Genomic DNA, 10,153 nt, shown 5'->3' on the forward strand with positions numbered 1-10,153 from the left:
ACACAGCGAGCTGGTTTGGCTGCCTGGGAATGTACTTTTCTAGGGTGTGTAAAAGCCATCCCCCAGAGCACTGCTCAGGCCTGCAGCAGTGTCTCAGGTGTGGCTGTGCCTGCAAAGAGATGCAGCCACTGGTGCTTTGACTGTTTGTGCAGTTATTCAGCTCCAGACTGACATGTGATTGCTGATAAACCCAGCTCCAGCCAGCAGAGCTGTCCTGAGAACTGCTCTGGGAACCCAGGGCAAGTGGAATATCCCCCTGTCTGCCTTGGGGTGCTCTGACTCCCAGGAAAACACTGACTTTGACCCTCATTCATGGAGAAGGCCTCCTAAGCTTCATGGTAAACTAGAGACCACAAAAGTGTGAAATAGATTGTAGAGATTGTAGAGAGTAGTTTAGTATGCCACATGGGTGAGAAATTTAGGTTTTAGGATTTTTAGCATATTGTAGATGGGTACAAGATGGAGGATACAGGGTGGTGTCTCAAGTTGTTTCTTTCTTCTTCTACTTAGGTTTGTGTGGTATCTTGTAATTGGGTAGAAAAATCCGCATTGCGGGTCTTTAGGGGTCAGTTATTGGGTTAGAAAGGGAAATAATCTAGGTGTCACTTCTTAATTGGGTAGTCTGGTTTTTGATTAGACTAAAAAGCCCTTGCAACATGAAGTTGTTGGCCATTTTTGTGCTGTTTTCCTGCATGCGAGGTCTGGATGCAGACAGTGTGCTGAAATCTTGATAAGAGAACAATAAAACAAGAACCTGAAGACCGAAAAAGTCCTGTGTGTCTGCTTTTCCTGACAAAGAACTGCTTCAGGAGGGTTTCCCCCTGCCAGGGGAGCTCTCAGGGAGTTGCCCAGCGTGGAACCCTCAAACTCACGCACTGCCATGCTGTTGCCCTCCATACCAGACACCCCAGCCCCTGAGAACTGTGGTTTGCACTTAGCTTGTGTTGTTGTGTGGATTCAAACCACTCAACACTGCTTTCCCCATCCCAAATCGTGGGTGTCCCCTCCTCATCCCTCAGGAAGGGCAGTGGGGCTGCCCCTGTGGAGTGGTGAGGAGGCTGCCATGGGAGATCTGCCCTGGTCACTGCTGGGGCTCGTGGAGCTCCAGAACCTCTCTGGCTGCATGGGAATGAAAGAGCACAGCACAGGTACAGCCTTGGATTATGGGAACCCAGGGCCTCCCTCTGGCTGCCCTGGAAGGTCTGGGACCCTGGCAGGGGTCAGGAACCCCCCCTGGACAGAGCCCCCAGAGACACTGTCTGTCATCTCTGTCCATGGAAAAGAGTTTTCAATCTTACAGGGTGAATTACAGGTTCTGAATGTTTGATATCAGTAATAATTAAGTGTGGCACGGGTGCAAAAGTAAAATTTTAGGATTCTAGACTAGAGGTCCAAAGGGGACAAGATGGAGGAAATTGGGTGTGTCTTGTCTTTTTCTCCTTCTTCATGCCCTCCATGTTTCACTGTGGTGTTGGCATTTTTCTATTGGTTTAGGCTGGGGACACACTGTCCAACGTAGGTGACAGATATTGGCACGTTATTGTAAATCCAGCACAGGTAGTTTCTGGTATTTAATGTTTGTACCATCCCACTGAGGGCAGAGCCCCACACGCTGCCCTGCAGGACAGAGCTGCGGCAGGGCAGCAGAACATGTTAGAGATAAACAGAATAAACAACCTTGAAACCAGCACAGATGAATTATGATTTCTTCTTTGGCAGCGGGGCAGAAAGACAGAGACTTTCTACAATCTCAGAATCATCAATACCACAGATTCCGACACTGGATGTGCTTTGTCCTGGAGAGATTTGGGACAGCTGGCTCCTGGACTTTTTTTAGGAAGCATTACAACTCCTGTCTCTGAGCAAATCCAGCACCCACCTCAGTGGCATTCCCAGCTCCCTGGATGGAATTGCCTCCCCAGAAGGAACTCACACAAAGCCTTCCAATGAAGCACGACCACACGAAGCCATGGCTATTACAAGGCCTTTGAGTCAGGGCCTGGGGAGTGGTGTAAGGCTCTAAGATAGGATATGATTCACCCCTGGCCAGCCAGGGAAAAAACATTCCTGGCACTGGAAAAGGCACACAAATCTGTGACAGCGTTGAGCTAGATAGCCTGGTGACATCATGTGCTCTGGTACTAAAAAAAAAAAATCCCAGCAATGCTGTGTAAACCCAGCAATGCTGTGGAAAACTCCATCATTTGTGTGCTCATGAGAGACTTCTTTTCCCATGCAGTTGGGTAATTAAATACAGGGTCTCAAATCCAGGCAGCGTGTGATCCTTTTTCCCACTCTTGTGTGAAAGGCAAGAAAGAAATGGAAAGAAAAAAGAACAAATTCTAAAAACATGGTTTAAGGGGACACTAGATTCCTGATCCAGGGCCAAAAATCCTGGGATGGTCCAGTCATCTCTAATCCAGACATTATGGGATTTTTTTGGAGACCTGGTTTTTTTTCAGCACCAAGTCAAACAGCAAAGTTTGGTAAAATTCTACTCTTTCCCATGCCAAGCTTGGATTTTTCACTCTTGACAGATGCCTCTTGCCTTGAAATATCCCTGACCTGCTTTGGTCCCGATGATATCATAACATTAGGGATCACTTACATGCCCTATCTTAAGCCAAGGATGACTCTCTCTGATACACCACTGCTGCCAAATTCAAAAAGGAGCCAGCCAAGGCTCCTTAGTTAGGTACAAAGGAACCTCTCCCTCTTCCTCTCCTCGAGGCTGAGGTACAGGGGGATATTACTCATCCCAAGCTAAACATGGATGTATTTCTTCCTTGGTATTTAATAGCAGCTATTTTTAACTGCTGGGATAGCAGCACAGGGAGAGCCAGCATGGCTCTGTGGACTCAGCACTGGCCCAGATCCCGGCTGGGCTGGGATTTGCCAGCTCCAGGCAGTGGGACTGATCAGGGCTGAAGTCAAGGGCTTGTCTGCTCTCTGTGCTCCCTATCCTTGGCCACATCCCTGAATGCCCAGTCCTGGCAGGACCCACGTGTCCCCAGCCAGTGTCACCAGGTCAGTGTCTGTTGGAATCTGTGGTATTGATGATTCTGAGATTATAAAAAGTCTCTGTCTTTCTGCCCCGTTGCCAAAGAAGAAGCCATAATTCGTCTGTGCTGGTTTCAAGGTTGTTTATTCTGTTTATCTCTAACATGTTCTGCTGCCCTGCCGCAGCTCTGTCCTGCAGGGCAGCGTGTGGGGCTCTGCCCTCATTGGGATGTTACAAACATTAAATACCACAAACTACCTGTGCTGTATTTACAATAACGTGCCAATATCTGTCACCTATGTTGAACAGTGTGTCCCCAGCCTGAACCAACAGAAAAATGCCAACACCACAGTGAAACATGGAGGGCATGAAGAAGGAGAAAAAGGACAAGGCACACCCAGTTTCCTCCATCTTGTCCCATCTGAACCCGTTATTATCTAGAATCTTAAAATTTTACTTTTGCACCCGTGCCACACTTAATTATTACTTTTATCAAACACTCAGAGCTTGTAATTCATCCTGTAAGATTGAAAACTCTTTTCCATGGACAGAGATCACAGCCAGTGTCTCTGGGGACTCTGTCCAGGGGGGTTCCTGACCCCTGCCAGGGTCCCAGCCCTGCCAGGGCAGCCAGAGGGAAGCCCTGGATTCCCACAAGTGTCTGCTGTGGGAGACAGAGCTCCATGTAAGGACCAAGCAGAGCCTTCCCTGCATCTCAGGAGGGGGAAACAGGGTAGCAATGATGCCTGGAAACCAAAATAAATCCAACTCACAGCTTCTGCCCGTGGCTGAGTCATCAGCTGGATCTGGCACTGAGATGATCCCCTGCCTGTCCCAGGACTGCTTCCCTTCCTGTGTGGGAACAACAGCAGGGAAACAGGTAAATTCCCATAAATAGAGGAGAAGAACTGCACAAAGACCCAGTGTGGGGAAAGTGACAGTACCAGAGGATTTCCAGAGACAAAGGTGGCTTTTTTTTTCCTGCAGGACTCAGCCTTGGCTTTGCTCTATTCTCTCCAAGGGCTGTGCTTCACAGTTTTTTGATGTTCTGCCTCATTTCCAGAGCTAAGTGTTATTTTCCTTACCTGGCTTTGATTTCTGAGACAGGATTATCCATCCATTTCCTTTACCAACTCCCACAATGGCTTTTGTGTCTCAAACCCAGTAGTGGCAGGTGTTGCCCTTTGCTGCACCCCCAGTAAAGGACCAGTCCCTCACGTGGGCTGATATCATAGAGCAAAGAGATGGACAAGATAATTTCTATAGCATCTCATCCATAATTAATATTCAGATGATATCAACACAGCTGATAGACCTTCCCATGTTTTCTGGATGTAGGTCTCTCCAGGCTGCCAATTCCTATCAATTCCTTCCCTCCAGGAAGAGGAAGATCATGAGGAACAGTTTATTAACATCTGACTCCACTCCTGGTGGCACTAAATCACCCAGGGCTGGATGGCACTAGACATAAACATCCACAGGGAAACCTGTCCCTTGTGCCTGGGGATTGACATCAGTGGGTGATGAATCAACCACGACGAAGTCCAGGAGTTTATCAGGATAAAAAGTATTTCCAGGACCTTTTGAAGAAGAGCACCTACTGACCTTTGCAGCAGACTCCCTCCCTGTGGTGGTGGCAGGACTCCATCGTGCCTTCCTCTGGATGCTCTGGAGAGGGGAAAGGAAGGCTGGGGCTCTGGGGGGTTGGCTCTCCAAGCTCAGGGGCTGGATTGTTGTCAGGATGCTGCTGTGATCCCTCTTCCTCAAAGGGCCTTTGGGAGATGGAGCCTCCAGTGGAGCACAGGGAGAGCTCTCACAGCGTGGGGTGATTTTAGGGGTGGCAGAGCTGGCCAGGAGTCCTCGGAAATTCCTTGCTGGAGCACCAGTCTTAGGGATGGGAACACCCTCCATGGGCTTGCTTGAGCACATATCACAGGGATGACTTTGAGGAAAGGCACAGTTTTTCCCCACTGGAATGGCATTGTTCTGTGATGGATATCTTGCTTCCATGAGCTAAAAAACAAAAAACAACAACCCCTGTCAGAATCTGTGGTATTGATGATCCCAAGATTGTGAAAAGTCTCTGTTTTTCTGCCCCGTTGCCAAAGAAGGAGCCATAATTCATCTGTGCTGGTTTCAAGGTTGTTTATTCTGTTTATCTCTAACATGTTCTGCTGCCCTGCCGCAGCTCTGTCCTGCAGGGCAGCGTGTGGGGCTCTGCCCTCAGTGGGATGTTACAAACATTAAATACCAGAAACTACCTGTGCTGGATTTACAATAACGTGCCAATATCTGTCACCTACGTTGAACAGTGTGTCCCCAGCCTGAACCAACAGAAAAATGCCAACACCACAGTGAAACATGGAGGGCATGAAGAAGGAGAAAAAGGACAAGACACACCCAATTTCCTCCATCTTGTCCCCTTTGGACCCCTAATCTAGAAACCTAAAATTTTACTTTTGCACCCGTGCCACACTTAATTTATACTGATATCAACCACTCAGAGCTTGTAATTAATCCTGTAAGATTGAAAACTCTTTTCCATGGACAGAGATCACAGACAGTGTCTCTGGGGGCTCTGTCCAGGGGGGTTCCTGACCCCTGCCAGGGTCCCAGACCTGCCAGGGCAGCCAGAGGGAAGTCCTGGATTCCCACAAACCCCAAACCATCAAAATTGTTTCTTACATAATTTCAATAATAAACCATGTGAAATCTTTCCTTCCTGCTCTTCTACTTCAAGCATCATATCTTGATTTTCTAATTGATTTCTTATTGATTTTCTAGTTGATTTTCTAACTTTGTGGAATTAAAGAGACCCCACCACTTTCTATGTTCTCTGAAATGAATGTTAAGGACACAATATCTTGTTTTTGAAATGTTGAACTTTCTGTCTCGCCTGTTTCTGGTGAACCCTCCTGATTTGTCCATGAACATGCAAAAAAGCCTTGGTGTAAAAAAAAAATATGGCCAATGATTGTCTCCTCTCTTGGATCATTGCTTTATTCCCATCTCCAGCCTCCTACTCTATGAAAATGTGTTTCCAAACAGGAGAAAATCCCCTTCTCTATCATTTAATAAGAAAATTGCAGTTTCTTCTTAGAAACCTGAACTGAAACTAAAAATTTTCAGATTCTGCCTTTTGTTTAATTAGGTGGAATTCATCTTTCTGTAGCCAGTGGGAATCACTCCCATTTTTAGCAGAAAAGCTGGATAAAGTCCAGAATATCTGGCTTCCGGTGTGTTATCTTCTCCTTTTTATTCCAGGTTGTAAGAGGCCCCTTATCACAAAGCAGGGTCAAATGAGCAAACACAGAGCTGAGAACTGCACATTATGCCAGTGAGTTTGCACTCAAATCATGAGGAACCCTGGCAGGTGGGAGGTGTCCCTTTGCCACGATGTAAGAGCAGTAGTCACATCTTCTGGCTGGGGGCAATTCCATTTAAGATACTGAACTGAAGACCCCTAAATGCAAAATCTACCCATGAACTTGATGTGTAAGTCCCATTACAGTAAAAAAACACCAAGAAATTGCTAGAATGGTGGAGTAGAATGGCAGAAAGGAAACAAGCACAGAGGGCAACATCAAAAAATCTCCAGCTGGTGGTGCAGGAGGGCAGAGATGCCCCAGCATCATCCCCGCCAGCCCAGTGTGGCTCTCTGGCTGCCTTAATGACTTTCAAGCCAGCACTAAATCCTCTGACAGGTCTTTCACTTCTTGATTGTCTTCTCTTATTCTCTACCTCCACAATTTTTTTCACTCCACAGCAACCTGAATATTAGACATGAGATTTCCATCCTGGGGCATCATATGCCAGTCCATCTGTTCATACTAAGAGGCAATTGGGTCTGACCTGTCCTGTTTGTCAGGACTATTTTTTGCAGAAAATGCTGGGTTTTTGTTTGTCTCTCATTGCCAAGGACTGCAGCTTTATGTTGTGAGGACAACCCACACCAACATTTCTGAGCCTTTGGCTCTCACCTTGGCATGTTCTTGCTTGGTCACGTTTTTTTCACCGTTCAGGATGCGCTGGTACCTGCAGGGAAGACAGGAGATGGAACCTTAGTCCCATTTGAGCCTGAATAGGTTTTTGCATATTGTGGACAGGCTTGTTCTGCCTTCCCCTACCCTCTGGAAAATATCAAAGCCAACAGACTCCAAAGGGAAGCTTGAGGAGTGACAGAGAGGTGAGAAATGTCCCAAAGAGGACTGGTTTTAGCTCAGGGCTGTACTGCCAGAGCCATTGTGAGCCCTCTCCTCTCAAGCTCCATGCAGAAGTGTCCCTGGAGCATCCATGTCCCCACTGGTGGAGGGTGTGAAGGGGGTTTACATTGCCTGAACGAGGTGTATTATTGCACTTTGCTGATTTACAGCTTGGAGCTGAAGCCAGGCTTTCCAGAAGGTCGATTTATTCAGCTTTAACCTAATGTAAAGGGATTTATCAAGTTGGTGCCTGACCTAATATTACACCAGTGGTGAGTGAGACCTTTGCAGAATGAAACACCTTCCTTCACTTCCATGCTCTGTGCACTCTCAGTTTTCTCCAAAGACCCTGTCAGAGAGATGGCTATTTGCACTGGAAACCAACCAATTCTGGGATATTTGGAACCAAGCTGTCCCACGGGGAAGTTCAAGAGACAGACTTGACAGCTGCTCTGTCACTCTTACGTAGAGGGAGATGCACTTCGGGTTCTGTTCCTAATCTTGTCTCACGCTTGGCAGCGTTTTGCTCTGATCTCAGTTATGGGTTGTAACAAGAACAGAAATCAGCCCTTAAGAGGTTTGGGCTGAAATGTGACTCTCCCTGGAGCCTTTTGGTAAGAGGCAGTTGAGGGAAACCAGGAGGGGATGCAGTGCCCATACCCCTCTTTCCTCCCCATCAGCTCGTCTCTCCAGCATTTCCTCTTTTCCCTTGTGGCACCTTACAAACCACCAATATTAAAAACTTTAATTGTCCACTTGGGAATGCTCCAATCCTCAGGGGTCAAGGGCAAATTTCTCCGTGTCATTTTATTTAGTGAAGATTGTCGAGTGTGTCTGGATTTTAAATCAGGACTTGTCTTTCAGGACACAATTTGGAAATATAGAGCAGATTGGAGTATTTGTGGCAGAAAACACGCACCTCTCACTTGAGACCTGACAATTTGGGATGCTGTGCTTGGGAAAGGTCTTATCCGAGTGAGATTTTGAGAATCCTCCCTGGAACCCCTCAGATCTGAGGTGAACTTCAACCACAGGTTAAACATCACCCACCTGGCAACCAGTTCTGAGACAGACACAGCTTTCCTCAGCAGAACTGCCCTGAGCTCTGGATTGCTCCTTGGAGGATGGCTCAGGGAAGGGAAGGACTGAGCTGGCCTCAGCCTCTCAGCTTTTTCCATGTTTTCTGTCTGCTGGCATTGAAACAAGAGAGCAAAGGTTATGGTGCTGGATGTGAAGACACAGGGAAAAGAGGCAAAAAATTGGTGTGTCCATTTCCACTCAAGGGACCAGGGCATCAGTAAAAGGCTGTGGAACAAATTCTGTCTTCACGGATCCATCTGCAAACCTCACCACTCAAATTCACTTTTGGGAAAAAAAAAATGGGGTTAAAGCAGATACAAGTCAAATTAAATCACATTTAATGCAAGGAACTTGTCTTTTCTACTCTGTCTAACACTTATCTCATTCTCTTAGAACCCCAAGTTCATGTCTGTGACAGTGAGAGATGTGAAGGAAGAAAAGACATGAAGAAAATTAGCTTTAAATAATTTAAAAGTTATTTAATGTAATTTGCATATGCATCATCAGTTAAAATTTTCTGGTGTTTCCAGTGTCACATAGACTTGAACCAGCTCTGGATTCAGACAGTTACTGGAGACTTAAGAACCCCTCGGCCTCTTCTGCCAAAAATGTTCTTGTTTTCCAGACTTCAAAAATGTGCAGCAGAAGTCTCAGGCATTGTATTTGCAGTGACTGATTTGACACTTGGAAGTACATTAGGTCATCTGGGGTTCATTTTCTGAATGTAGACAGAGCTCTGGGGACCTACAAGTTATATGTAATTGCTTTTTAATTACTGACACAGACATTTGAACTATGGGATTATGAAGTACTTGTATTTACATTTTGAAAGTATTCGTTTTAAAAGCCATATTGCTCGTAAAAAAAATGTTTCATCAGCAGTTTCTGTGGCTCTGGCCTGAATATTATTCAGTGTCCAGTCATTGTCCACTCATGTTTGGGTGTCCACTTCCAGATGAACTCAAAAGGGACAGATTTTAGGGGAGATAAGAATATAATTCAGCAACTTGTGAATATCTGCTTCCCTTCTTATGCCTGTTAAGACATCTGAAATAAAGACCAGAGGGAGGGAAATACCTCTCTCACTAGCTGCTTTAAATATTTTTTGTTCTATTTTTTGTTTTCCAGGCCATTTCCCATGGTGTTAGAGGAGAGACAGATCTGTCAGATCACAGGCTCCCACCTCCCACAGTTAAGGGGTTGTTTCCCATTTTTGTGGTGGTGTCTAACATTAAACAATTCCAGGTTAAGGGCCCGCCAGGGATTTACTCTGTGTCAAAATGAGCCTGTTAGGGAGCAGTATTCCCTATCCCTCCTTTCCCTTAAATCCAGGCAGTCGATGAAAATACCCTTCTCTCAGCCCACCCTGAGCAGTTCCCACAGCCAGCACAGCATCCCCCCAGTTGCTAAGGGTTTACAGGATTTTTCTGATATTAATTCATTCCATCTCCTGTGATCTGGGAGGGTTTTTTTTTGTGTAAAATCACTTACATGCTAGAGCGCTTCCCTCTGCCTGAGATCTGCCATTTGATATTCTCCTTGGGGCTCCCCAGCACCACGCTGCTGCCTCCTTCCTCTCCCCCTCCTGTGCAGGAGAGGAGGCAAAGTCCCTTGGCAGAGCTGCAATTAAATATTAAAAGCTGATGTGCAAATGGGGATGGTGTTGAATTGGAGAGCTGACACTGAAGAACAGAGTAGATGGAGCCTCCTCCCTCCTCCTGTCAGGTTTTTGCCAATTATTGAGGTCTCCTTCCTCCCCATAAAATCACCAGACCCTGGCTGGGCACCCACAGCCATCTAGACCCAAAGCTGGTGTCTGATTTAGGTGGGAAGCTGCTGGGATCTGTGTCTCCACCTTGTCTCAGAGTAA

General features: G+C 46.4%; 1 protein-coding gene across 2 annotated transcripts in view; it reads right to left on the reverse strand.

Annotated features, from left to right (window-relative positions):
• The window catches only part of XIRP1 (xin actin binding repeat containing 1), a 37,897-nt gene extending 27,992 nt beyond the window's left edge, over positions 1–9,905 (reverse strand). Inside the window, exons 1-5 of one of the 2 annotated variants that reach the window (XM_030264216.4) lie at positions 9,775–9,905; positions 8,254–8,393; positions 6,982–7,036; positions 4,607–5,014; positions 3,775–3,853 (exon numbers count right to left, since the gene is read on the reverse strand). In XM_030264216.4, the coding sequence (XP_030120076.4) occupies positions 3,775–3,853; positions 4,607–5,014; positions 6,982–7,036; positions 8,254–8,381 (670 nt within the window). In that variant the 5' untranslated portion in view covers positions 8,382–8,393; positions 9,775–9,905. The remainder of the gene's footprint in view (positions 1–3,774; positions 3,854–4,606; positions 5,015–6,981; positions 7,037–8,253; positions 8,394–9,774) is intronic. The other variant, XM_072925289.1, reaches the window with a different exon arrangement.
• Positions 9,906–10,153: the final 248 nt, after the last annotated feature.

Source organism: Taeniopygia guttata, chromosome 2 (genome assembly GCF_048771995.1).
Source record: "Taeniopygia guttata chromosome 2, bTaeGut7.mat, whole genome shotgun sequence".
Classification (NCBI taxonomy): Eukaryota; Metazoa; Chordata; class Aves; order Passeriformes; family Estrildidae; genus Taeniopygia; species Taeniopygia guttata.